Source organism: Gymnodraco acuticeps, unplaced genomic scaffold (genome assembly GCF_902827175.1).
Source record: "Gymnodraco acuticeps unplaced genomic scaffold, fGymAcu1.1, whole genome shotgun sequence".
Lineage (NCBI taxonomy): Eukaryota > Metazoa > Chordata > Actinopteri > Perciformes > Bathydraconidae > Gymnodraco > Gymnodraco acuticeps.
Genome location: NW_022992085.1, coordinates 1,317,284 through 1,345,261, shown reverse-complemented (window position 1 = coordinate 1,345,261; position 27,978 = coordinate 1,317,284). Strand labels below are relative to the sequence as shown.

Sequence of the window (27,978 nt, the reverse complement as noted above, 5' to 3'; positions counted from 1 at the left end):
ACAAAATAAAACACAAAAACGATCCTAATAATGCTAATTAAAAAAAGTTTATTTTATCCCAGTAACCATTTCTTTAGCTCATGAGACTCACACCACCCACAGTGTCAGAAACTGATGACACCTGCAACTCTTCATACTTCACTGTAAACTCATGGGATCGACCTACACAACAGTAACGTGAACAAAGTCTCTTTGCCGCCTGGCCCTCCCAAATGAAATACCCACATGTTCACATCATGAAAAAGCATTTTGTTTACTGGATTATGCTTTTATGACATGGATAGTAAGAAATCATAACATAGACAATGATAAAACAAACTTGACATATTTTCAAAACTACCAGTAGAAATCATTTACAAAATTGAGTCTTTGATTTTTCAGTTGTGTCTTCGTTACAGAGAGAACATTAAGTATGTAGTATAGATACATTTACAGTATAATAAAACGCCATATCTTTGACCTGTGAGAGTAACACTGACATATTTCTTATTCCAAACCATTCATTTTTCTAGTCTAAGCAGAAGTATTTCAGCTGATTCGTCACTGAAAAACTGTTTATATTGGCCAAACCAGCCTTTAAACTGCTGCAACAGGCACACATATCTAACAACATGACTAACTGTATTTGTAAAGCCAAAGAAAATAAGAGCTGTTTTGGTCCAGTCACAACACAATGGAATAAAAGCAGCACCCTCGACAGTCATCCGACACCTCTCAAACTTGTTGCTTTTCATCGTTGGATTATTGCACTTCTCCTGGAGGAAGTGAAACAAGAAGCAGTTCTCCTGCTCTACAGTTACAGCTACAAAGTTTCTACTCGAGTCATTTTGAAATGAGGTCAACGACAACACAGTATTTCAGCAACATAAGTCATCAACAAATCGAATGAATATTGCTTTTAAAGTTGTTTGATATGTTGTTCAGTCTTCAGAAACTACTTTTTGAATGCTTAGTACTACGGTGAAGTCCTGTCAAGAATCCATGTTTTTTTTTTTTGAAAGGTTCTCTAAAACACTGAGCGTCCTGCAGTCGTGTCCAGCTCCTCCTCCGCGCTACGAGACCCGTTTCCTGGAGCTGGTGCGGCCCAGGCTGGCGGTGCTGGAGCGGCGGGAGAGGACGGGCGTGGCAGTGGAGGGCGACGTGTCGCTGGGGCAGCCGTGCTGGAGCAAGATATCGATGCATCCTTTGCTCCCGTTCTTTGTGGCCAGCTTCATCGCCGTCTGGCCGTGGTTATCTTTCGCCTTGACATCGATTCCGTACTGTGAGGAGAAAGAGATGATATTCACTCATTTAAAGGTTTATTTAGAGATAAGATCAGGAACCTTTTCTCTTTAATGAATGTAAAACATATGATTTGTCGTATCCACTCTAGATTTGTCTGGGTTACCCCTTGTCCCATGCTACACTGGCCCAAACAATTACGAGAACCTTTTGAGGAACTCAAGAACTTGTTTCGATCGGGTGAAACCACAGGGTTCATTTACTGTTAATAATCATATGATACAGACAGACGTGAAGCTAATACACAGAAGAACAGTACCTTTCTGTGTTGTTGTTCCTTCTTTTTTTCGTTATCGGTCTAGTTTGGCTTATCTACACATCACTTTCACAGGGATGTGCAACTTTTAATTCTAAGTTAAGTTCCCGTGGTTTCATATGTGTACGTTCTGTCTCTACTGTGACATGTCACATGATTTAATGTTCAAAAAGCTCTTTGTTTTTCTCATACTGCCTGTGCTGCAGCACCTGTTTTCACCCTCTGTCTGAAACCAGAGCCCAGTCTGCTCTGATTGGTTAGCTGGGCAGGTCTGTTGTGATTGGTACACAGCTTAGAGATGTCCCGCCCCTTAGCCTATCACAAACAAAGTGTGGGAGAGCTAGCCAATAAAGGTGTGAGTGTTACATAGTGATGTCACAGAGTCCAAAGGAGGCATTTCAGGCAGGGGGGAGTGTGTGGGAGGAACCTCTGGAGGAAACTTTAGTTTCTGTAGACCATTTACATGCACACAAACCTATATAACACACTACAGGTAAGGGAAACCCCTAAAAAGCATAATAGGACCTCTTTAATTCTTGCTGTAGTGGGTCGCAGTCATCCCCTCTCTTTCCCCGTTCCTAAACGTATTGTACAAGTCTATAATTAAAACTATTATTTAGAAACCAAATAATTAATTAGACGTTTTTTAAGCTTCTTCTTGCCCCTGTTGAACATGATAGAGACTATTTGAGAAACTATTTATTAGAATTGTTTTTGTTTTTTTGCATCTCTTTGTTATAATTATTATTATATATATAAATATATTAAAAAAAGAAATGTTTTTGACATGTTCAATAAATGGACTAATAAAAATAAACTCTCTTTCAAGGCAAAAAAACAACAAAACAAGTTTTAAATGTGAAGGAAGTGGAGACCTACCCAGATGAGCAGCTGGGTCATGACCACGTCTCCCAGCTGGCAGGCGGCATGCAGCGCGGAGTGAGGCGCTGCGTCGCTCAGCTGAGCGTTGATCTGCTCCTTGGAGCTGTGGGCGAGGAGGATCAGCAGCCGGGGCAGATCTCTCTCCGTCACCGCGGAGAGGAGCCAGGCCGGCATGCCTCCGTCAGGGTGCTGGGGCCCCTGGGGAGGGACAAACAACCGCTGCTCGTACTTTGCACGAATCCACGACTCTCTTTCCTCCCTGGGAAAACAAACACACAGGAGATCCAGTCAGGAGGAGGTGACCACAGTTAACATGGTTCATCAGCACAGAGCTATAACACAAATGCAAATACAGATTCACATGTCATTTGGATTAGAAGTCACATATCTTGAGTAAATATTTGAGGAATTGTCCTTATTCCTCTGAAAAGACAAGTTATACAACTAATGCTTTTATTTTACGATTTGATATCCCACAAGTACTTTAATGCCAAGAAAGACCCCCCAATTCAGCTACTATAACATAATAACTAAATGGTTCGTATGCAAATATGAGACCACGTGTTTCTATCAACTAATGTGTAAATCTTCCTATAAAACATTAAGGAAGTGCAAAAAACTAAATGTCAATATACTGTCAATCCTTTTTTTATGAATACTCTTCGACAACTGAGCACATTCATTGAAGAAATGTATCTTTATTCCAATAATATAATATAAATAAATCTGAAAAAGGAGGCAACTTGGAGTATATTATTTTATATTTTAATTTGTACTATTAAGTAAGTGTTTGAATGCAGGACTTTCATTATGACACTATTGCTACTTGTATTTATTAGATCTGTGTACTTTGGTGGATTTGAAGCCTGTTGCTGTCTGAAAAGCATGAATCATCTCATATTCTGTGCTCGTGTTACCCACCGTGTCGCAGTGGGCGTGGGTTTGACCCGGCCCTGGGTGCAGCTCTCCCAGATGTTGTTGGCCATGTGGTTCCCGATGGCGGCCAGGACCTGCGTGAGCTCGCCGGGCCAGTCGTCCAGGTCCAGGGAGCGCACGCGGGACAGCTGAGTGCCGAGGTTACGGTGGACCCCCGAGCACTCGATGCAGATCAGAGCGCCGAGGTTCAGACTGGCCCAGGTGGGGTCTGCAGGGCGGAGGAATTATAAGAAAATGATCATTCACTTACACAGATTAATGAGATGCAGTGGTGAAGGAAGTGGTGAAGGAAGGACTTTAAATTGTAACGATATAGCTACTTTCTAAGATAAGATCAGATAAGAAGTACTTTATTGATCCCAATTTGGGAAATGTTTGGCATTGCAGCAGCATCAAAAGACATGGCATTTTACATTACAGAAATTAAAAGACTAGAAGTAAACAATCCAAAATGTAAACATCTCAAATAGAAAAAAAATTGCATTAAAAAAAATGAAGATCTGTGTTTCTATTTGACTTTTCTTTGATCTATTTTCAGCTGCTTTATTCATCTACTGCACTACAGTTCAGAAGCAAACAATATACTTTGTGCTGCAACACATTTCAATTGAAAGCTACAGAATATGTACTTTTCAAATTAAGATTAATAACACAAAAATAACAAACAAATATTATAAATAACACTTTATTGATCTTCAGGAGAAATTACCAAACTAACCAGAAGAATAAAAACAATTGCATTTAAAGAAATATGAATACATTAATTTAAATAGGCCAGCTGAAATATTAACGAGATGAAGAAATTAATAATTATAACCCTGTTATAAAATATATGTTATTCTGAAATGGGCCGGTTTTCATAGTGAGTACTTTTTGGTACAAAGTTTATTTTATTGCCTATGACACTTTTGCATTTTTACCTCGACTCATCAAAACGATTTGTTTGCATATATATTGCTTATTTTACACAACTGCAGGCTCTGGATGGGGAACATAAAAGACACATTTATCCTGCAGCGGGAGATAAAATGTTTCAACGTTAGAAACTTACTGGCTGCCTCACAGTCGACACACTGACTGTTGCCCTTGGCGTTGCGGATGGCCTGCAGCGCGACAGCTTCACTCTGGCTGCTCCTCCGAGCCTGCACAAACACAAACAAACACACATGAAATCCTTTATTTGTTCACACGATTACTTAGATTACAAGAACAAAGTGTTTAAATCTATCTTGCGCTCTATGTTAACTAGGGCTGTGTAATCAGAATCACAGTACTTTTACACATATAAGGAATGTTCTTTGGCATATAAGGAGCATACATTAGACCATATGTGTCAAACTCAAGGCCCGGGGGCCAAATCAGGCCCTTGGTGGATTTCATTTCGGCCCGCAGGATAATTTCTAATTACTATTAGATCTGGCCCGCCGGTATATTGCACGCACACCTTCACTCCATCCTGAGGGTCTCCTCAGCTCAGAGTCTGACCCCAAACATTGATCAACTTGCACCCAAGATGAGATGCCAAGTATCTGCTTGAACTATATCACAGAGCAGCACACTGAGTTTAATGGATGTTTCCTTCTGCACTTGTTCTCTCACAACAACAGGGCATGTTTGGTTTGTTCTTTGAGGGGAATAGTTTTTTTGAAGCTGTTGTTGGCCTGTGGAAAAATGTAATCATAAGAAATGATGCAGATAGAGCCATAAGAAATTAATGCAACTGATTATTTAATGTTGTTTTTATAGGCACTAATTTAAGCTTTGTTAGTTCCAGGTTTAATATGTGCAATAAGTTCATTTCAATATGTTTTGCAATAAACATTGAACCAGTCCGGCCCTCGACTAGTGCCGATTTTTAACATTTTGGCCCACTGTGTATTTGAGTTTGACGCCCCTGCATTAGACAATACGAGGAATAAAGTAGAAGAAAGTAGTAAGAAATATTTCCACGATATATAAATATACGAACACCAAAAGTACATCAAAACATGTAACAAAGTACTTTGAAGATCCCATACATATCTTGATTGTGTAGACGTGCAGGAAATGCAATAGAAAATCTCTACATTTTCTCAGGGTAGACACTCTGCAAAATGTCCCTACCACTTTCTAAATTAAAAGAATGCCCTTTGACATCCAACATTAAAACACACAATGCACATCTGTCTGCAAAGTATCAATGAATGTCAACTTCTAATTACTATTTGTTCTGTGTTGTTTAAGAATGAATACAGCATCAAAAACTAAAATGACTGTGATACTCTAAAACCCCTTATGTGAATGTTGGTATAATGGCATGTAGGGTGTGCAATGTGACACTGCATCATATGGTATTGATTTTGGAGACTCTCCGTCCCTCCTTTCAGCCCACTTCCCACTTATCCCAGGCTCATTTTCCAGGAAGTATATGGACATGCCGTTCCACCAGATGCCCCTTCAGATTGACCTATTAGTCCAAGTCAACTGACTCACAAATACTCACCTACTTCTCATTCCCTAATTACCCTGCAGTTGGACTCAGTGGGGAAAAGATGGTGCAAGATGTACTAATCTGCTAATCACAGCCTACCAATATTTATTTTGCTGCAAAATGCTCAGATTCCAAATGCTGCTCGCGACTCAAAACTCTGCTTTCCTGGCAAGTTTTGTCTTTATTAGATGTGATTAACAGTGCTGGCAGAAACCAAACAGCTGTGTGCTCATGTAGGATCCCGTCACTGATTGAGGAAGTCGTTTTTTTGGGGGGCTTTTAAAGCGTGTGTACCTTGTTTCTGCCGCTCTCACAGGACTGCAGGCTGGCCAGGATCTGGCTCTCGATGGCCGACACCCACGAGTCTCGGTCCTCCAGACTCTGAGCCTCGAAGTGCCACGTCTGCCCCGTGAACGACACGATGATGAAGTCTGCGTTCTCTTCATCTGCGAGTTAATTGGAAGCAGAACACACTCAAGTAAGATTTGCATGTGTGAGAAGATGAGTAATTTGCAATGGATTAATATGAATCCACCGTCGGTGAAGGGAGAACAGAAAATGCAAAACAAAAGCAGTTTGGTGGAAGGGGAGAACAGACACATGTTGGGGTTGTTACGAGGAGAAAAAGTCAAATGAACAACTGAAGCTGGGGATGTCAGACACTGAAAGGGAAATGTCATTGTATGTAAATCACAACACAAGCTCCGTCACGTGTTACCTGTCTTATTAATGTTTCTCAAGCTACCAAAGCTCTTTAATTTCCACATTTTGCGTTTGGCTGCGGAGCGACAGATAAGCCCAGGGAAAGAAAACAGAAGAGAAACAGAGAAAAGCAAGTACAAGTGTTAAGAAAAAGCTGTTAAGAAACATTCAGAGGAAGACCAACACTAATCTACTGTAAACCCTCACAACAGAGAAGGACAATAGAGGCTTTAGGAAAAGGAAAACTGCCTAGGATTATGTAAATATTGTGAATATATAAAAAAAAATGTACTCGGTTTGTTTAGAATAGCAGTTGCAGGAATTAAAAGCCTTAAGAATATACATGAATGCTTCATTAATGCATTCATTTTCTATTCGTTGTTTAAAAAACTCCCTATATCAGACTTAGACTTAGACATACTTTATTGTCATTTCAACAAGACACAGAGTGTACTATTAAAACAAAATTTCGTTGTACCGGCTTACAGGAACAGGACAATATAAAAACTTGCTAAAATTGTACATATAAATAAATAATAGTGACGTGGTGCTGATAAAATTAAAGATAAAGTGTGCGTTTAAAATATAAAGACTTACTATACATATAAAAAAAATAGACATACTATATAGAACATATGTGCACTTTACGCAGCGTAACGTAATATCACTATAGATTGTTCATATTTGTATATTTATACAAGAAAAATACTAAAAGCAGACACATTTTAAGCATTTACCTTCCGCCTGCCCGACGGCTGCGTCTCCTTTCTGATTCATGCTCTTCTTCCTCCGGTTCTTCTTCCTGTCGCTCATGGGCGATGACTGTCCGGGGTCTTTTCCAGCAAATGGACCGGCTGCTCCTTCAATGGCGTCTGACATAAACAAATATGAATCATATACTGTATGTGTAACGGCATTAAATGCAGACATAGGAGAGAGTGTTTTTTTTTACTTGAGGAAAATGAGTGAAAGGTTTTCATTAACCTTGATACGTACCAACACTCTGTGCTTTGGTGGACAGTGAGGAGGAGCAGCGCTGAAGTCCTCGGTCTCCACTTTTAGACGACAGACCCCCAGAGCGATCCTCCACCACAGACAGAGTGGACGGACACAACTGAGGAACTGAGAGACAGAGAGGAAGGGAAAAGCTTTAATACAGTATGCCATATGTTATACACAATGTTCCTATTTGTTAAAGCTTTTTGACGCAACGTAATGCAACAAATACTGGGAAAAATATATGTATTTGATTGTATACATACAGTATACTACATTACAGGTAATTGGAGCATTATAACTTTCACTTGAAACTACTACAATGAATATTTGTGAATTTGTCTCAACTTAGCTACTAATGCCTCTATATGATTAGCATAAACACATTTTGTTAGTAAGTTGTACATTAGTCAGTTAAATGGATAACTTGTAGTAAGAGAACAACATTTTTTACGGTTTATTTTCTATGTTTAAAAATGAAAAATAGTACTTAACAAAAGCAGTAGTAACTGAACTATCACCTTTTGGTTTTGGTCCTTTCGTGGGATTCTTGACAAAAATATAGCTTAAAGGTGACCTATAATGCAAAATGCACTTTTGTACGTCTTTTATACATGAATATGTGTCCCCGGTGTTCCAGGGAACTCACCAAGTGTCAGAAAACACAACCCTCTCTATTTTCCTCCATACCGAAATCTCTTAAAAAGGGGCTGCAATGGATCTGATACGGACTGATCCAGATTTGAACACTTCTCTGACGTCACAGAAGTGGCGCTACGGCTATTGGGCCAACTCCACCAATCAGGAGGAGACAGCCACGGACATTGCCGTTCGAAAGCGCTGGAGACGCTGTAGTACATATGCCAGGCCTGTAGATGGTGCTACACTATATTATTCAAATATAGCATGATAGGTCCACTTTAAGAAAAATACCAGACTAATACTAAAATTGAAAACCCCAGACCCTGAGGCCTCAGCGACAAAGCTCTGTATACACATTATACAGAATATCTACCTGTACTGGTGGTCTCGGCGGTGGTGGGCTCCTTGCTCAGCCCGTTGACCCCGGGTCCAGCGCCGGGCGGGGGGGGGGGCCGCAGGAGCCACCGCTCTCGGGGGTCGTTTACCGGGAACTTTAACCGTCACCCGCAGAAGGTCGATCTCCTTTCCATGGGTGTTCTGCGTGTAGTCCTGAAACACAGAATACATATAACATGAGACACTTTCCCCAGAAAAGGCGATGAGTGAGAATATTCAAGTTTTAAAAGAAGAAGTATGTCTTCCTCTTATAAATGACAAGTTTAATTCTGAAGTCAGGAGCCTAAGTAAGCAGAACTGTGCTATTACTGCCTGATATGCTGGAGGAAAATAGACATTGCATTGTTTAGTATCAGAAAAACCACAACTACATTGACTCAAGAACTGAAGTTTGAGGTAGTTTTACATACTTGAATTTCTCCATTTTATCCTACTTTTATACTGATAAATTCATATATATATATAATATACGTTAGCCTGCAATCTTATTCAATACTTTTGGTAAGGGAAGATTGTATATTTTACGTATGGAAAAGTAGAAACACAACAGTGAAGAAATACTCGGTAACAAATGCATTCAAAATCTTGCTTGAGTAAGAGTACACAAGAATATACTTAAAGTAAGATTATTCATAAGGCACAACGTCCAATTACTGAATAATATACAGTATATAATATTACTGGATTATAATTAGTAATGTATTTATCATTTTGAATGCATTACTTCTAGTTTTGCAGCTGGTTAAGGTGGAGCTTAGTTTAATGAATTCATTTTGTATTGTCTTTTTCTGAATCTGCAAAATAACCTAAGTTAGCAAATAAATGAAGTGGACTTAAAGGTACAATATGTTCCTTAATTGTAGTGGAGTAGAAGTATAAAGAAGTGGAGAAGAAGTATAAAGTACAAGTACCTACAAATGTCAACACTTACATAAATGTATGTGTAGGAAACTTAATGACATGCTCAATATACATGCGTAATCACTCTGAATGTCATTGGGTATAACAAATAAGAAATCAATAGTGAGTAAGAGTTTCAAAGCAGTTCCTGCGGTCTCTTTGAAGTAGAAACTGCAGTTAAATCTAAAAAGCCTCAGATATAATCCCCCCCTCAGAGAATCCTTCACAGTGTGTTTCACATCGACCCGCTCTTACACTGGAGCTGGAGTGGTAGGACAGCGGGCCGTTGTTGGACAGCGTGACGTATTTCTTCTTCCACTCCTTATTCAGAGAGCTGCCGCTTCTCTTCCACAGGATGCTCTGTCAAAAACAACAAGCGAGGTCACACTCTGCAGCGACAACACACCACATCTCAATCTGCCTATATTTAGAGTCGACATAAAAGAGACAATTTCCTCAAAGAGTTAATCAGTCTGACAACAATAGCTGAGAGCACTTGCACGATATAAATAGAACACCCTTGAGAAAGGTTGTTTTGTCTCTGGATACTCATGTTAGATGTACAGACATAGAATAACCAAGACATTTCAGATAATTGAATTAAATATATGATCGTTTTCTCTGTGCAGCCCCTCTTGGTGTAAAGAGAGAGCAGGTTACAGACCGGGCGTTCGCTCTTTACCATGAAGTGCACATATGCTCGATGATTGACAAGCTGTCAATATCCTCATCAGTTGCCATTACTCACAATAATCCCTTGCAATGCAGTGCTGTAAAAATAGTCTCTATATTTATACTACCAAGGACAAGAGCCTTAGGAGGCTACTGAAATAAATGACTTTGTTTTGTGCTCTGCGAAAATCATTTCTGTCAGGGAATAATTTGCTTAGGTATTCAACCTTCGACCCAGTTCATCATTTTCTCCTCTCACTGTCTCTTGTCCCAGGGCATAGGTCTACGGCCTTGGGTATTGCTGCTATCTCTCTTAAGGAGGAGCAGCTTGGGCGCATTGTTGTTGCCAGTCTATGACGGAGCACAAGCCGACATGAGGTAGTTTACTGTTCAGGGACGTAGGTTCCCTGGCGCACATTCTTTTCTATGGACGAGAGCTCTAGTTGGATTCAGGGTCCATATTGCTTTAGTCTCAGTGATGAAGAATGTTGATTATTACACTCAGAACTAGTTAAAACCTCGAGCTACAGAAGAGTTCTTCAGAGTTGGTTTGGCAACCGCTGTGTCAACTCGTGACGCACCACCTGTCTTGTCAATTCTCCGGCCGAAACTCCAAATAAACCCTCAGTGTTTGCCATCAAAGCTCCAGCTCTCCCGTGTCTCTCTGAGTCCTGACTCTCCATTGCTAAAGATGTTTCCCCCACAATTTCAATATTTATTTTCCTGCCCACAATAAAAAGAAAAGGAACGATTTATTTGTATTGGACCCTATGGTTAGGGTTATAATAAATCCTTGGCACAAATGAGTACCCTGTGTTTACAAAAGCATCAACACATTTGGGTTTTAACACTTTTTTTTTACCATGGATGTGTAGTTGTTTAATTAAAAAAAAACATGTGCTTGCCTTTATATTTAATATGTTAGTCTACTATTTTACTCTTTTTTTTGTGTTGCCTTTTATCTGAACTGTAACCTTTGCTCTCGCAATGCACATGTCCCCGCTGCGGGACTTGTAAAGGATGTCTGATTCTGATCTTAAATGATTAAGTCAAACTGAGGAAATTCTATATCTAAGAGCGCAGTAATAAGTCTTGGATATATAGTTGTGTTGTATCCCTCCATTAAAAAGGTGAAACAAGTAGCTTTTCCTCACTGTTTTACTAAAGAGGGAGATGGTGCATATGATTGTGCTTCAAGCAAACTGAAGCCTCATTAATATATCTTTTTTAATGTATTAACAGTTGTTTTTTGTACCTGTTTGATAGGGACGCCTCTCGTGTTGCTCTGATCTCCTTTACCATCACCAGACTTCTTATCTGAGTCCCGGTTCTGGAATAAAAATGTAAAAAAAGGTTTGAAAAGAGCAGAATATTACAGCAGAGAGAGTGAGATGGAGTGAGATGATGATGAGAGACGACGGGGGAGTAAGAGGTGTGAGACACTCGGCATTTGGGCGACAACTGACCTTGAAGAGGGAGGGCCGGCGGGGGATGCTCTTCAGCGAGCGTGAGTTGACACTTCCTCCTCCCCCCCCCTCTCCCTGAGCCACCCTCAGATCTCTGTGAGCGATCACGGGGGTGGAGGGGAGGGAGTGGGCGTAGCCACAAGTCGAGCCATTACTGGTCTGAGAGGAGGAGGAGGAGGAGGAGGAGCGGGGGGGTGGAGGACGGCGGAGGTCACGAGGCGAGATGGAGGGGGTGAGAATGGGATGAAATATGAAACACAGGTGAAGTACATGTACAATACAATAGGATCTGATCCACAGGGTGATTGCTGCAGATCAATGAGAGCGAGGTGAGGGGGATATTGATGGAGCTGAGATGGATGAATAGGAAGTGATGGACGGTCTTTGAGATGCCGGGGAAAATTAGATTTCAGTTTGATTGATGAGTTTTACTTTATAAGGCACCTCCTCAGATTTAATGCTTACACTGCTCCGAGAGAAGGCCACACATTCTCACTTTGAGTCTGGAAATAATACCTTAGTTTCACATGGTTTTTGTAACCTTATTCAAGAGATGATTTGTCTGACATGTGTAGAAAAATATTACTCTTTTGCAGTAGTGTAAAGTAAACGTACTCAAGTGCTTTACTGTTAGCGGTACATGTACTTTGCTTACTTTTTACTGTTCCATGTTATGCCACTTTATACTTCTACTATTGCTATTTTTACTTTATGGATGCTACCTGGCAGTAAAAAACGTTATTAATGGGATCTCATCCTTTACCAGCTGCACACTTAAATGATAGACACATGAATGCATCACCGATTATAAACTAGTGATATCAATTATACTGTTCAGAATACAGAGTACTTTAAGTATATTTTGATGCTATTACTTTTATACTTAAGTAACATTTTGAATGCAAGACGTTTACTTGAGTATTTCTACACTGCGGTATAAGATCTGAGTCTTTCTTCCGAGACTGCTCTTTTGGCATCGGGAATAATAAAAACGCTCCTGGATCTTTACAGAGGTGCTTCAAAAATGCTGAACTTAGTAAGAAAACACCAGCATGGCAACAGCAGATCACTTTCATCTGTGTCCTATTTAGATCAGGTATTATGTAATGTCTGTCTAGACTGCAAAACAAGATTGTGTTTACCCAAACAAAAGAGCAAGAGCAAGTTTCACACCTGGATGTGTTAGTATTCAGCGCTTTTATATCAATGCATTGTTTTAAAATATTTATTTCATCCTTCTGTCAGGGGATTGGAAATATGTATCTGTGTGAATCTGTGCTAAACAATGCTCATACATATTGATGATGAGCTTTGAAGGAAGCTTCATAGTGGAGTAAAAGAACGTATAAGGATACTTTACTTCCTCCTGTTTTGGATAAACAACTTTAAATCATGACAGTTCATATCGAGAAGTATTCTGATGTTTTACCTGAGTAAAAAGTAAAAAAGCAATAATACTATTTGACAATTCCTTATACAAGTGAATGTCCTGCATTCAAAGTAAAAGTACAAAAAGATACTTGGAAGTGTTTTTAGTTTATCAAATGTATGTGTTCATCACTTCAATGTCGTCGCTGGTAAAGGTGACTAATTATAACTTCCTTATATAATTACGATAATATGTGATTGCTAATCAGTTCATATATATATTGTATAAACAATCAGAATGTGGATCGTAAGCGTGGCTTTAAAATATATGTCGGACATAAAAATAACAATATCTGCCTCCAAAACAGAAGTAGATAAATGGAATATTCAAATAAAGTATGAGCACCTTGTCTCAAAATGAAGTATGGTACACTAATATATGTATATCTGTTAGCAGTTGTTTAATACTAATTAGCATTAGTATAATTTAAATTAGTTTTGTGTTATGTTTTGGATTTTTTGATATCCAGCAGTGTCTTATAACTCCACATGTGAGATGATCCAAATGTTTGTCATGTTGATGAATAAATTGGGCCCTACCTACAGCTATTAGAAAAATAGAGATGTGTACCTGGCTGGGGAAGGATGCGGACCCCGGGGTGGAGCCCCCTGAGTGGCTGGGGGAGTTGGGCAGAGACTTGCAGGCTTGCAGCGCCGCCAGCTTCTTCTGAGCGACTATCTTCTGTGCAGCTGGAAGACACACAGCAGACGTTAACATACTGTACGTTAACATACTCGTGCTGACTCAGACCTCTGACTCTGTGTTTTGCGTGAGAGATTTCAGCCAACTCACCCTCTGAAAACACTCGATCCACGTTGAACCCGTAGGTGGCGCAGGTCTCGTAAAACAACGAGTGACGCACATCGATACACAGCTGTCTGGCTCTCTGGTTCTCAATCACACGAGGGTTCGTGCTACTGATTTTATCTGGAGGAAAACAAGATCAAAGTAGAGAAAAACTGTTAATCACAATAAATAATGATGACATAATTAGGTTTGCTAAGGGTCTGAACATTTCTGGAGAAATACAAACACAAGTGTGTGCATTCTCCCGTCAGCCCACACTACTACCAAGTTGTACCAACACTGCTGTACTGCCGGAGCCAGGCACGGGATTACATGCTTTCAGGTACGTTTTGATAACTGGGGTAAATATATCTTCTTTTATTTTTGATATTTTAGTTAAACAATAGCCTACATTGACTAAAGCAATGTACAAAGTTATTAATGTGTTACTACTTCTTATTTATATTATATAATTTGAGCATGCTATTCAGGAGTTTTAATTAATCTGTTTCCGTTTATTATTTACTCCAAAACTGTTTATTTTTTAAATAAGTAATTATGCAAGATACCATAAAGTTGGATCAGAGTAATTGTTATAGCGAGCTAGTTCCAACAGTTGTTGATTGAACTTGGTTGGTTTCATATTTTCACAACTTTGAACCAGCTTTAAATGTGTTACAGTGTCATGTGTTTGACATGCATGGAAGGCCAATTTGTGTGAAAATGCTAAAAGAACAAGATAATGTGAGTCATTTTAGAGAGAAACTCCCTGAGAATACTGACTTAGTAACTCAAAATATTTAGTTGTGTCATTATTTTTGACAAAGCTTTTAATTATGATAAGATTCTAGGACATTATTTTGAGTTATCAAATCCTTATTTTGAGAAAGTAAGTATTATTTAGCGACTCTTAGTCATTTTCCCACACCACACCGCTCCTCCGCTCCCTTCACTGGCTTCCAGTAACTGCGAGAATCCACTTCAAGACAATGGTACTTGCGTACCATGCTGTGAATGGATCTGGCCCTTCCTACATCCAGGACATGGTTAAACCGTACACCCCAGCACGTGCACTCCGCTCTGCATCAGCCAAACAGCTCGCTGCGCCCTCGCTGCGAAGGGGGACCCAAGTTCCCATCAGCAAAAACACGTGGGTTTGCTATCCTGGCTCCAAAATGGTGGAATGAGCTCCCCATTGAAATCAGGACAGCAGAAAGCTTACACACCTTCCGGGGGAGACTGAAAACTCATCTCTTTCGACTCCACTTCGAGCGATAGAATTACTAACAAAGAATTGCTAACAAAACACTTATATACTAATAAAGGACTGGCTTACCTAAAGCCAGTTGAGTAGCACTTGAAATGTTTTTGCTCTATGAAACCTGATGTACTTATATGATTCTGTTTTCTTCAAATTTGTATCTTCTTCGTCGAACGCACTTATTGTAAGTCGCTTTGGATAAAACTGTCAGCTAAATGTAATGTAATTTTTGGGAAACCAAGTCATTATTTTGTTTCTGAGGATTCTTTACGCTGCTGACCTTGTGTGCCGACCACTATCACGGGGACGTCGCTGCGGTGTTTGCTCAGCTGGCTGTAGAGCTGGTAGAGCTCCTGGAAGCTGCTCTCGTTCTCCAGACTGAAGACCAGGATCACTGCGTCCACCCAGCTGCTGAACTGGGGGAGGAAGAGGAGGAGGAGGAGGAGGAGGAGGAGGACGAGGAGGAGGATGTTACAGTCACAGTATTGCACAATAACTCTCTGTTTCTCTCTCTCACACACACACCTGTGCATCAGGAGGTCCAGGTTCTTCTCGGATCAGTAGTAAATGACTCTGTCCGTCCACCAGTACTTCCTTCTTATACCTGCCACCTGACAAGAGTAGTGACGGATATGTTAGTCAGCAGAGTGACAAACAGAGGATGACAGGCACATAATAACCTCAGAACAAAAATGATTACATTTGACCAAACACCGTTTTTGACTAGCACTGAACTCTATTGAAAACTATTTAAAGGACCAGTAGTTGGGAAAAGTATTCAGGTGCTTTACATTAGAAAGTCAAATAAATGGCGTCATAATTAACAATGGCCCAAATGTTCTATTCTATCCATTGGTTAATGAACTAGTCATTTTAGCTGCTTGTATCTTTTCATATGTTTTGTGTGTAAAAAAGCCGTATACTCAATGGGTCAGATAATTGGAGAGGGGGACAAATGTATCTCCCCCAATATTCAATGTTTTGAAGTGTAAGTATAAAGTACCATGAGAAAAAAAGACTTCAATAAGTACACGTAACTCACATTTTTACTACAATACTTAGCTTAGAAATGAATGTGTTACTTGCCACCACAGTGAAGGACAGACATTATAGAAGACGTGTATAATATTTCTTACCCTCAGTCTTCTCCAGTGCAACATAACTGCCTGTGATGTATTTGTTCACGAGCGCTGACTTGCCGCTTTTTAGACTTCCCAGAATGCCCTGAGAGAAGAGGAGAGGAAATACAACACTGTGAAGTTCGTTCACGGTCAGCTAGCAGCTCGATCACAGTGTGCTGAATATAATATTACAGTCAGACCTCCATCCAATATGTTTCATTCAGTTTTAGCCGGGCAACAAATCTATAGTTTCAGCTATAAAATGCTTTAATGTTTTCTGCATCCTTATGTTAACATAAAGTCAGTGGGGGAGGAAGTATTAAATGAGCAATATCACATTATAATGATACTTTTTTACAACTAAATGTAATGTATTTGACATTTTGCATGAATTAAAAAGCACATTAATAAAGTATAGGCAGAATCATATTACATATTGAGATTCACTATCTAATATTACTGTACCCTCATTGCAACAGATTTAACAATCCACATGTATATAAAGTATATAATTGTCTCTAAATCAACCAAATTAAACTGATTTGATGTGTTAGCAGTAGTAATTTACTTTAAAACAAAATTATTATGATTAATATGAACCAAAAGTAATCAAATAGCCCTGATTATAGCCTAAATGTATATCTTGAGCATCAAGGAATAAGTTTAACCAATCTTCACATAGCATTTGAGAACTCCAGTGTGTGCTGTTTTCATAAAATGGCACAGCTCTTAATAAATTCAATCATTTCTTCAGTTTCAGATGCAGATACAATCACTTTTCTCCTCACCAGTCTGAGCTCGGGGATGGATCTGCTCAGGCTCCACTCCTGGCTGTTGGCAATATTTACTACAAAGAGACAGAGAGACAGAGACAAACTGTCAGCGAGGCAGAGACGCAGATTCATCATTTTGATCATGTACAGTAAAAAGGGCCGCCATCATAACGGCCTGTGGGAGAGCGATAAATCATACAGCTGCTGCGTGACCAGTCGCCATAAACACATGTGCAGCCTCGCAAGTCGTCTTAATGAATTTAACCTTTCAGTCGTGACGGGGATCCTACAAGTTGCAGTCACACTTGTCGTTATCCACTTTACTCCCCGTGTGCCGTAATGATGGGAAACTGCATGGAGATCACTGGCTGCCATTCAAAGAGTTAAAGGCTTGTGTGTGGATTCGTAAAGCATCTCCCCTCTGAACTAAAATGACCTAAAGGTGAAACTAATGATCATTTCATCCATTGATTAACCTTTGACTTGAAATGTCATAAAATAATGGAAAGATGTCCATCACCAATTCCTCTAGAGATCTAGTTGACATCCACAAATGTCTGATGGATAGATTCAATTTACGATTATATAATACACACAAGACAAATTCTCCCATTAGCAGGGAAGCTGGAACAAAAGGATGTTTGCCAATGTTGCTAGAAAAATAGTGACTAAAAAGGTTATTTCATTATCAAAATATTTGGCGTTTACTAATCACTTGACCAACTCATCATAATTGTTCAAAATAGGGTATGCCGTTTTCTGGAAAAGGAAAAAAGAAAACACCAGAATTGGAAAATAAACACTTCCCGCCAAACTATTAGCAACATTTCAGATGTTTTAGCCTCTTATGCTTTGCAGTGTAGGCATGTGTTGCCAATGCTGGAATCACGGATTATTTGAGAGGTTTACGAAGCTGACGAAGACATATTGAGGCAACCAAAATGTTACTTTTAACTTTCATCAACTGAAAACAATCTTAGAAAGTGTTGAATGAAAACATGGAAAGGTCACAGACCGCACAACACAAAGGTAGCGACCTGTCAATCACAAGATAGCCCAGCCTAGAGCATGAGGGCAGCGCAGACAGCAGACAGCGACCTGAGAAGGCACCACCCTGTCCCTCAAAGCGACCATGCCCAGAATAATATGTATATACCGTTATATAATTTAGACGAGTGAGTAATATCCACCCCCGTACAGTTGTCAAAAAGGGGGGTATAAGTTATAGAGACAAAAAAGGGAGTTGGAACCTCGCTGTAAACGTGTTTTTCTGCTGTGAAAATGGGCATTTAAACAGGGGGTTCTATGACCTTCGCTTCTTTTGGAGCCAACCTCCACTGATCACTCCATGAACTGCAGCTTTTGGCCCAAACATTCGTACTGCTCGACCCGGCAGGTTGCAGCTCTGCACTCACATGCACATCCTACAGTACAGCAGTCCAAGGGGGTTGGGTTGCACACAGCAGTGCTGCCCTCTGATCAAAGAGAGGTGGCCTTCCCCCAAATCTGATGTGCCGCTCACACCCTGACACCCAGCTGCAGCGCGAGACGGACGAGATTAAAGGGAGAGAGCCTGAGGAGGCACTAACACTGATTCATAGACAGAAACAAACATACACTCAGCTGCCAGTTCGTAAGGTAGATTTAGTTAAATTCAAATAGTCTAATACATTAATCTCCATTCCAAGGTTACAATGTTCAGTTTTGGTTGAATCTGTTTTAGAGACGTGTTGACTCAACCGTGTAAGCATTTTGGAGGACGTAGGTTGTGTCGTGTCTAGCTGCATTGAATTGTACATGCTATACTTAGCATTCTCATATTGATATAAATAAGCTGCACAATAGAAGAATCTCTCAAAAATAATAGCATTAGACAGCAACACAACCTAGAAAGAGTTTCAACACAAATTGAACATTTTAACCTTCAGGAAAGGAGGATTTATTGCAGAACTGTAGCATTAGACCAGAATAGTTTAAGCTAGGTTTATGTACCTTAATAACTGGTAAGTCTACAGCCACGTTGGCAAGATTCTGCATTGAGCTAAATGCTTATATCAGCAGGCTAAAATGCTCCAAAAACTCCCAAGACAAAGCTAACACAACAGTAAACACAAAGTCCTTGAGGGTTATGGAAATGTCAGTAGGCCTTGTTTTGTTGCATTTAAGTAATACATCTAAATATTGGGCAACATCTGAGAACCATGAATGCCTCTAGAAAATATAATGCCAATCCCACAATAACATAGTGAAATGTATCACTGGATACAAGAACATTTGGACCTGCTGATGGTGCTAGAGACAATAGGGCATGGGTAAACAGTAGTATTCATCCCCTGAGGAACATGTTAAAATATAACAGAAAAAACATAATGACAAATCACAGTAAAACAGAGAAAGACAACAGAGGACACCAGAAGGTTTGGCAGACTGTACTGCGTGCCATGCTGGGTGTGACTGTGTGAAATGTCCTTCAAAGACGGATGATGATTAAACTGCCTCTAAACACCGAGCAGATGCAGCCGGTGATGATGTGCTTCAGATGAAGACTAAAAGGGGCTTACATACGAGCCGTCACAGCAGGCATCTCACTGGGAAAAAGGGCAAGCCCTACCACACAAACACACACACACACACACACACAAACGTACACACAGAGGTTGACTATCTCTCTCTGAGTCAAAGCTCTCTTTATGGCCTGCTGCTGTAGCTCAAAGTGGTCGGACAGTGTTATCCCCCTGCTGCTTCGACTGATTTATACAGAAAGCTAATTATCCACACTCGCTGCAGCGAACCAATCGTGTGTGATGCACTATGCAACCCCTCCCATGCTACATGTCGCCTGTAGCATTTATCCATTTTCTAACTTACATTTGTTAGGGGTGAATTGTTTTACAATCATCTCAGTGTGTGTCAATGCACGGTCACACACACACACACACACATGCACACACACACACACACACACACACACACACACACACACACACACACACACACACACACACACACATGCACAGAAAACGTCTCCTCCTCCACCCTTTGGTTTTATCAGCCTCTGTAGCAGCAGTAGAGGCAGCAGTCCTGCCGGTTGCCATGGCAACACTTCCTCCTGCCTTCAGTGAGTGTGTATGTGTGTGAATGTGAATTTGTATGTATGTGTGTGTGTGTGTGTGTGTGTGCAGGCGGCAGGGCTAGTCTCACTACTTGCATGTGTAACAGTGTGAATGCACAATGAGTGAATGAATACATAAAACACACACACACCACACACACAGTGGCTGACACTTGGTCTCTCTCTGAGCAAACGTGTTTGTGAAAGAGATGCGTTGTTGTACGCTGCAGGGTAAAAAAAAAAGATGGCAACTAAACGATTCCTGATTCTTCACATGCATGCATTTGACATGATGGTGGAATATAAATGTGAGGCCAGACAAAGACATGACTGAGAGGACGGGAGTGCATGTGGTGGGTGGAATATCAAAAACAGGATTATAAATGTTCAGGCTGTGGATGAACACTTCCCCTTTTGACGTGGGCGAACAAATGTGTCTTTCCCTCTCTACGAAAATAAAGCCGGGGCTAAAAATCAACTGGAGCGTTGCAATATATCCCTGATTACGCCACCAGCTCCTCTCCCCTTTGGCTTCATTATGAGATTCAAACCCATGCTGGGAACACTGTGTGTGTGTGTGTGTGTGTGTGTGTGTGTGTGTGTGTGTGTGTGTGTGTGTGTGTGTGTGTGTGTGTGTGTGTGTGTGTGTGTGTGTGTGTGTGTGTGTGTGTGTGTGTGTGTGTATGTGTGTGTGTGTGTGTGTGTGTGTGTGTGTGTGTGTGTGTGTGTATGTGTGTGTGTGTGTGTGTGTGTGTGTGTGTGTGTGTGTGTGTGTGTGTGTGTGTGTGTGTGTGTGTGTGTGTGTGTGTGTGTGTGTGTGTGTGTGTGTGTGTGCGTGTGCAGAGATTACCCCTCCAGCGGTGTGAAATCTGCCCGCGCTCTGAGGGGAATTAGATTAAAACTGTCCAAGATGTGTCTATTGTCAGTCCCTCACATCACAGAACGTCATCTGTCGTGTTTTGGCTTCATGATAATGTTTCTCTTAAGCCTATAAATGTATTCTGTGTGGGGGTTCTTTATGAAAACATTAACCCCACCCTGACTCATTTCAAATGGATGCCTGTGCACAGATGAAGAGGCTACATGTCTGATGACTGTTTGGCAAAGGAACCGAAGACATGTGCGATAATGGTTTGCTGTAGTCGATGTGAAGATCTAGAGTTGATGTTACGTTAGCGACCCCTACCTTCTTCCTCACTGGAGTCTCTCTGTATGTAGACCGGCGGCGCTGTGGAGGAAGACCCCGCCGCCCCCGAGCTGCTCTTTGTGAAGATCCCGCTGATGAACTTGAGCATCTTCCTGTCTTTAGCGGAGCCTCGCTGCCCCTGCTGGGCCTGCTGGTTCTCCCTGGCTAACCCCAGGTCTTCAGACAGGCTGTTCAGGTCGCTGTTGTCCAGCGTGCGGCTTTTACCTTTGCGTCCCGGCTTGGTGGTCTGGTTCGGAGGCCCAGGTAGGGACGCCGACCCGGTCTTTAGCCTATCTTTTCTGGGTTGGTCTCTCATCACCGCAACCATGCTACCTCCGATCTCCAGAGGCATTCCTGCTTGAGCTTCGTCCATCCTCCATGCGTCGGGCCTGCTGGCCTCGGCCCACGAGGCCCTACAGGGGCCCGGAGACCGCGTGGGCATCCGGCAGTCCTTTCTGTCCAGGCTCTGCGCCGAGGTAGGGCTTCGCTCTCTTCCGTCCCTGGACTCGCGACCCCGGGTGGCCACGTTGCTATGAGACTTCAGCAGACTCACAGGACGCTGCCCCATCGGGCGGATGGGGAGGCTGGTCCTGGTCGGGGTGCGAGTCGGCTCCACCATCTCTGTTGGAGGCGTTGGGGTCAGTGATGGTGACCTGCATTGCTTCGCCTCAGGAGTTGAAGGTGTCTTCTGGACTCTTGTTAGGTCAGTTTCGGCAGACGTTGTCTTCTGAAGCGTTGCCCTCTCCGGAGGTAAGGGGATGGAGAGGTTGCACGGGGGCTTTTCACTCCCTTTGCTTGGGACGTCCACAGATGGTGGAAGTTTATCCTTCAGGGGGCTGAGGGGCTTTCTATCTCCATCTTTAAGTTCATCCAATAACTTGTCATCTTTCACATCATCTACAGCTTTTGGTGGTTGTCCAGCTCCATTCTCAGCCCGTGCTTCACCTTTAGCCTCAACTCCGGCCCCGGCCTCTTCTCCTTCCCTTCCTCCAGGCCCGGCCTCCACCACCTCCTTCCCCTGGTTGCTGTTGTTGGCCTCCCCTCCATTCTCCTCAACAGCCTCTACCTTGACCAGGGTGAGGGAGATGAGGTAGGTGGTGCGTTGCTGCAGGGCGCCGCCTCCGCTCATGTGTTCAGGCTTCAGTGGACACACAGTAGATGAATGAAACCAGACAGAGCGACATCAACGACTGACAGTTTGCCAGCGTGTTGGGACGTGAGAGAATCTGACTGCACAACGAAAAACGTACATTGAGGCAGATTAAGTTTCTCCTTTGAAGATACGACAGCAGAGTGGCTTTTGGTTTCATCCATCCCCCAAGTCTCGAAATTCTTTGTTTCGGATTGGAATTTCAGTCACGGATTTCTTCTCTGACTGTAAATTTCATTTCAGGAAAATCCACCATTCCTGACAACCTTCAGCACACTGTCAAGCTGCTCTATTGTTCCTTGAAAACAACCAATTAAAATCTATCCACTGCATATGTATGCAGCTACTCAAGCAAATGAATCTTCGTTATGGTGACTCATTCCAGATTATAATTATTTACATGACCTTATTTTCATGTGCAGAACCCCCCATATTGTATGTTGCTCAGGCAATCCTCTTCTGGATTCAATTCAGAATAACAACTTCCCGCATCATACGCCATCAAAAAATATGATCACCAGCAGCTGTAAAAAAGGTAAAGTCTTTAAAAATTAATCAGTGTCACCCTAAAGCAGCATGGCACCCCAGAGCAATCCAGTCCAGATCATGGGCTCTCACTGCGAGCCACACATGTGTGATGACAGCGGCATCCACTCAGCGGCAGGGAAGGACATTGACGAGGGCTGAAGGGGATCAGGATGAGAAGCCAGCAGAAGCCCGGGAGGATATGTGCAGCAGGAGGACCGAGTCAGGGCGCGTCCGGCCATCACCGGGCGCGTACCGGGCAGCCTGCGTCCTGCGCGCGGCATCAGGCGTGGAGCATGACAACACGGAGGAGCCGATAGAGACACCGACGCACAGGTTCAACGAGTCTAATCACACACACACCCGCAAACATGCACAGCTCACACTCTGCGTTTCTCTCCCCCGGTCTCCGATGTCCCTCCCTCTACATGCCCCTCCTTGTTCCAATAAGCAATCCATACAATGCAGAAGGATCCTGCTTCTCCCTCATTTATTTTCTCTCTGCTGCCTCTCTGAATGTGCAGGCGCTTTATTGCTCATCCCTCCCATCCCCACACCCATCATCCCCTCCCCTCCATCTTTCTCCCTGCCTGCGTGCCGGAGAGGAGGGGGGAGGCAGCGGGTGACGGCTGGTGGTAAAGCGGCAGTGCACAGACCTGCTAAATGAGGGGGGACCGCGGAAGGAAATGTGGAGAGAAAAGCAGGCAGGGTTGGTAAGGAAGGACAAAAAAGAAAGAAAGATGGAGGCATGTTTTTGGAGGGAAAAGGACACAACAGGGTGTGTTTGCAAAGTGTCTGCTCCCTCTCTCATGTATACAGCTGCCAGAACAGTTTCATCAGGATTATCCATCTGTCTTCAGCTGTCTGCTTGTGTGTGTGTGTGTGTGTGTGTGTGTGTGTGTGTGTGTGTGTGTGTGTGTGTGTGTGTGTGTGTGTGTGTGTGTGTGTGTGTGTGTGTGTGTGTGTGTGTGTGTGTGTGTGTGTGTGTGTGTGTGTGTGTGTGTGTGTGTGTGTGTGTGTGTGTGTGTGTGTGTGTCTGTGGCTCCTCCTCAGTAGGAGGCTTGGCTTGTTTGTTGCTAAGGTGTTGCAATCTTCCTGGCTCTGGTGGCACAATCATCATCTCTTCCATATCCTTCCTCCTCCTCCTCTTCCTCCATTCTGTAACGCAATCGCTCCCAGCATCTCTGTATCAAAATGGTGTTACTCTCTGTGAATGTACATGTGAGTGAAAGAGATTTCCTGTGAGTGTATTGATCTGTAGTCTATTGCCTGCTACGGCATGTGTTCATTAGCAGAAGTAAGCTCTGGGCTCGCAGCATGAAGCAGAGCATATTGGACATCAATACTTGGACCACAGAATGCAAAAACATATTAAACAGATATATTGCTATTTCTGTGTGATTAAAAAGGACATCCATTTAATCCTCTTATAGGATGAATGTCGATTTAAAGTAGGTGATCACGTGTCCTTTTGATTTAGATGCAGTAACTCATTTACAACCTCTTTGTGCATACACTATAATAAAACCAAATATTTTTCCATCATCTTCCAATATTATTTTCTCAATTAATCATTTTGTCCATATATCAGGAAATGTTCAGAAAAATGTCCCTAACAATTTACAAGAGGCCAAATTGATGTCATTGAATGTCACATTTAGTCCAACTAACATTTAGAAATCAACGTTTCTATAATGCAGGACAAGAAAAAGCAACAAATTCTCACATTTTAAGAAGCTGAAACCATAATATATTTGGCCTTTTTACTCGAAAATGTACTTAAAACAATGAGTACATTATCGAAATAGTTCCAATAAACACATTTATATTCGACTCATTCTCAACAAAGAGTTAGGAATTTATATGAAGTAAGAAAAACTGCTGCAATTATTCTGCATGCAAGAACAGAATCACTGCAGCAAACGTGATTACACACATCCATCTCTCATTACTGCCGGGTGTAATTTCATGTTAATCACTATCTGATACAAAAACAAATCCTTGATGTGAAATCAGAGGATGCATTTCCCCACAGTGCGCCAGCCTCCCTCCATAATACACGATCTGACTGTCCACCTGCTCGGCCCGCCCTCCCCCCCTCCCTTCACAGTCAGGGAGAGGGCAATAACTACTCCCTCTGAATACAAACGACCCCTGACAACACACTGCCTTTAACTCAAGGGGGAAACACACGACCTGAGAGAGGACAGCACCCTCCACCACTGAAATAGAGTCACGATTAAAAACCTCAGAAAGGTATAAATCCTAACAGGCGGGGTGACGTTATACATGTGTAAAAATCCAATTTCAACATGAAGCGTGAGGACTGGGTGAGTTAAAGTGCACATCGGGCTGCTGCAGCTTGCACTGCTGCACAGTTAATCTAATTATTGTGAAATAGACACCCACATACTGTTTGAAAATCAGGTTGTCTTCAGTCAGACACTTTTTAGAAACACTCTCAGTGAAGAGACTCACATGCATGCATACAGGCTAAGCACACACACACACACACACACACACACACACACACACACACACACACACCTATGAGTGTGTGCTGTCAGATGGACGCTGGCCAAGGGCAGTGGTCATGCTGGGTGGTTTTTCATTTCTCCTTCACTGGAAGCTGTCCTTTCTATCTTTCCCCCCTCGCTCTGCTGCCATGCTGCAGTGAACACCACCAGTTAGATTCACATTGAAATGCCTTCATTTAGCTCCACCTCAACCCTTTTCTCCATCTCCATCTCCATCCCCTTCCTTTACTCTGGCACACAGTCAGTCGACCACATCCCGCACGCTTATTAAGTCCAAAAGACTGAAAAAGAGAGGTGGATCTCTTCTTAGCCCCAGTGAACCCTACATTCACAGATCCAGGCCCCCGTGGAGGATACACTGACTTTGATCCTCTCTCCAGCAGCCTAATTATACAAACAAAATATTCAGATGAATGTTTTAACACAGAGAGGATGTGCTTTTGGGAGCGTGTAGGTCTGCCAGATCCTAAAAAGACCTCAAAGCTTTACCAAAATCCACCCGGGGGCTGATTGACCCGAATTTCACACACAAACAGCTAATGAATGGACGGATGAAATCAAAATGTAAACTGGTTATTATATTCCACCCAATCTGACCACAGTGTAAAGCAGTCAGGTACAATCCCAAGGTATGTGTGCTTTACTTTATTTCTACAGCTTTTAACATCAATGATACATCACAAAAGGGAAATACTTTATCTAACTATCATTGATTTTCCTTTACAGACAAACATGATTTGGTGAATATGATATGTGTTGCGATATACGGGTATTGACGTAACTGTGATATAATGATGTTAATATAATAATGCTATGTTAATAATCCATTAGAAAGTTATTGTTATAGACTCACTCCACGATCATATTTGGAATGTAATTAAAACGCACAAAAACGTTAGATGGATTTGACAGGAAGCATAACGTTTTCATTAGATATCACTATGACTTTATAATATATTATTTTTTGTGAAAATCTAATGTTGTGACAGCACTGTTGATGCATTGTGACACAACACTGCACTGGTGTTTCCAGTTATGTGTATGATTTGTTATGCTCAGGTTTGGCTTCGCCGTGATTCATCAGGTGGATGAAGTATGACTCAGTATGACAAATATTCCACCACAAGTACAAAATATTGCATTTACAATTCTGCTTAGGTAATGGAAAAACAGTATCAACAGTATCCTTAAACGAGTACAACAATAACTATTTTTTAACATGTAAGTATACTGTTTGTTATGTTATTATTTCGATTTCTACTTAAAATCTTAATCTGAAATGTTACTTTAACCCTCAGATAACTGTTATTGAGCAATGACTGCAATATTTCTAAGTAAGTGAAAGTATAACGGTAATGGAAATATTCAAGTAAAGTACAAGTTCATCAACATTGTTCAGTACTCCAGTAAATGAGCTTAGTTTTAAAATACTTAAAGTACTTTTCTTTTTATATTTTAAGTACATTTTGCTTATGAAGAATTTTAAATGCATGTCTTTTTTTTACTTATAACAACATGCTCTTACTTTGTGATTGCAGCTTTTTCTTAATCAAAGGATCCTATGTGCATCTTTTGCAGTAAAATGTTGCATGTGAGCAGAGAGAATTCGACAGTACATTGTGTCACATTAACAAGAAAAGATGGGAAGTACAGATTAAGAGGAAATGATGTCAAACTGATCAGCTTCTCATGTAAAAGGCCTCTGTTTGTCTGAAAGGAAGTGGCTTTGAGGGCAGTTGCAGAATGGCAGACAGGAAGTAGGCCGCACAGCAGGTTTCATCCTGCTGCCATGGCGATGGCTGCTGAGGGATGTTGCCATTGGTCGCCTCGTGTCCAGAGGCTGACAGATAATAAATAAACGTCCGGACGACAGGAGGTGGATTTTTGTCCCCAGAGTGACATGAGAATGAAAATGCGCGTCAACTTCCCCGAATGAGACACACTGACTGACACAGGAAGCACATATCTGTCACCTACGCTATCATGTTACCCCACACACCAAATATAATGTGGATGACGAGAAAAACTCACTGTGAACTAAAAGATTTTTCCTGTTAATGATGACAAGAAATCTATTAAAGTGAACACCCTGAGACTGAGATCATGCACCTGTCGATACAAACCTTAGCATACAGGTAATGTGTAGCTTTCTTCCCTACAAACAACGAAGATGAGCTTACCTTGAATGCTGTGCAGGAACACTTTAAGACCTGAGCGTAGCTGTGGATTTTCCACTCTTTCAAACTGCTTGGAGAGTCTGTTGATTGCACTCTGGAGAGACTCGTGCCTCTTGATCTCTGCTCTTATTGCAGTGGAGTTGACTGACTTGCTGCTGTTCATCCTGACACATGGATCTCTTTTTTAAACTGAAGCTTAAAGAGCCTCGCTTCAGCCCATTTGAACTCCCGGCTGCTCTTGTTCTCACAAGACGAACGCAAACTTTTCAGGACGCAGTAAAAGAAGCTGCTGCGCCTCAGGGTGTCTCTCTCGTTCTCACAG

At 41.7% G+C, this 27,978-nt stretch overlaps 1 protein-coding gene across 1 annotated transcript; it reads right to left on the bottom strand.

Annotated features, from left to right (window-relative positions):
• Positions 1-28: 28 nt before the first annotated feature.
• Positions 29-23,663, bottom strand: agap2 (ArfGAP with GTPase domain, ankyrin repeat and PH domain 2). Its single transcript, XM_034202586.1, is given in 20 exon segments — positions 29-1,259; positions 2,417-2,678; positions 3,341-3,563; positions 4,407-4,497; positions 6,120-6,271; positions 6,544-6,603; positions 7,265-7,399; positions 7,524-7,649; positions 8,539-8,609; positions 8,611-8,714; positions 9,717-9,821; positions 11,389-11,463; positions 11,600-11,758; positions 13,599-13,717; positions 13,821-13,955; positions 15,356-15,491; positions 15,601-15,686; positions 16,212-16,299; positions 16,985-17,043; positions 21,268-23,663. Coding segments are annotated over 20 exon segments (3,522 nt in total). The 5' UTR covers positions 22,397-23,663; the 3' UTR covers positions 29-1,052.
• Positions 23,664-27,978: the final 4,315 nt, after the last annotated feature.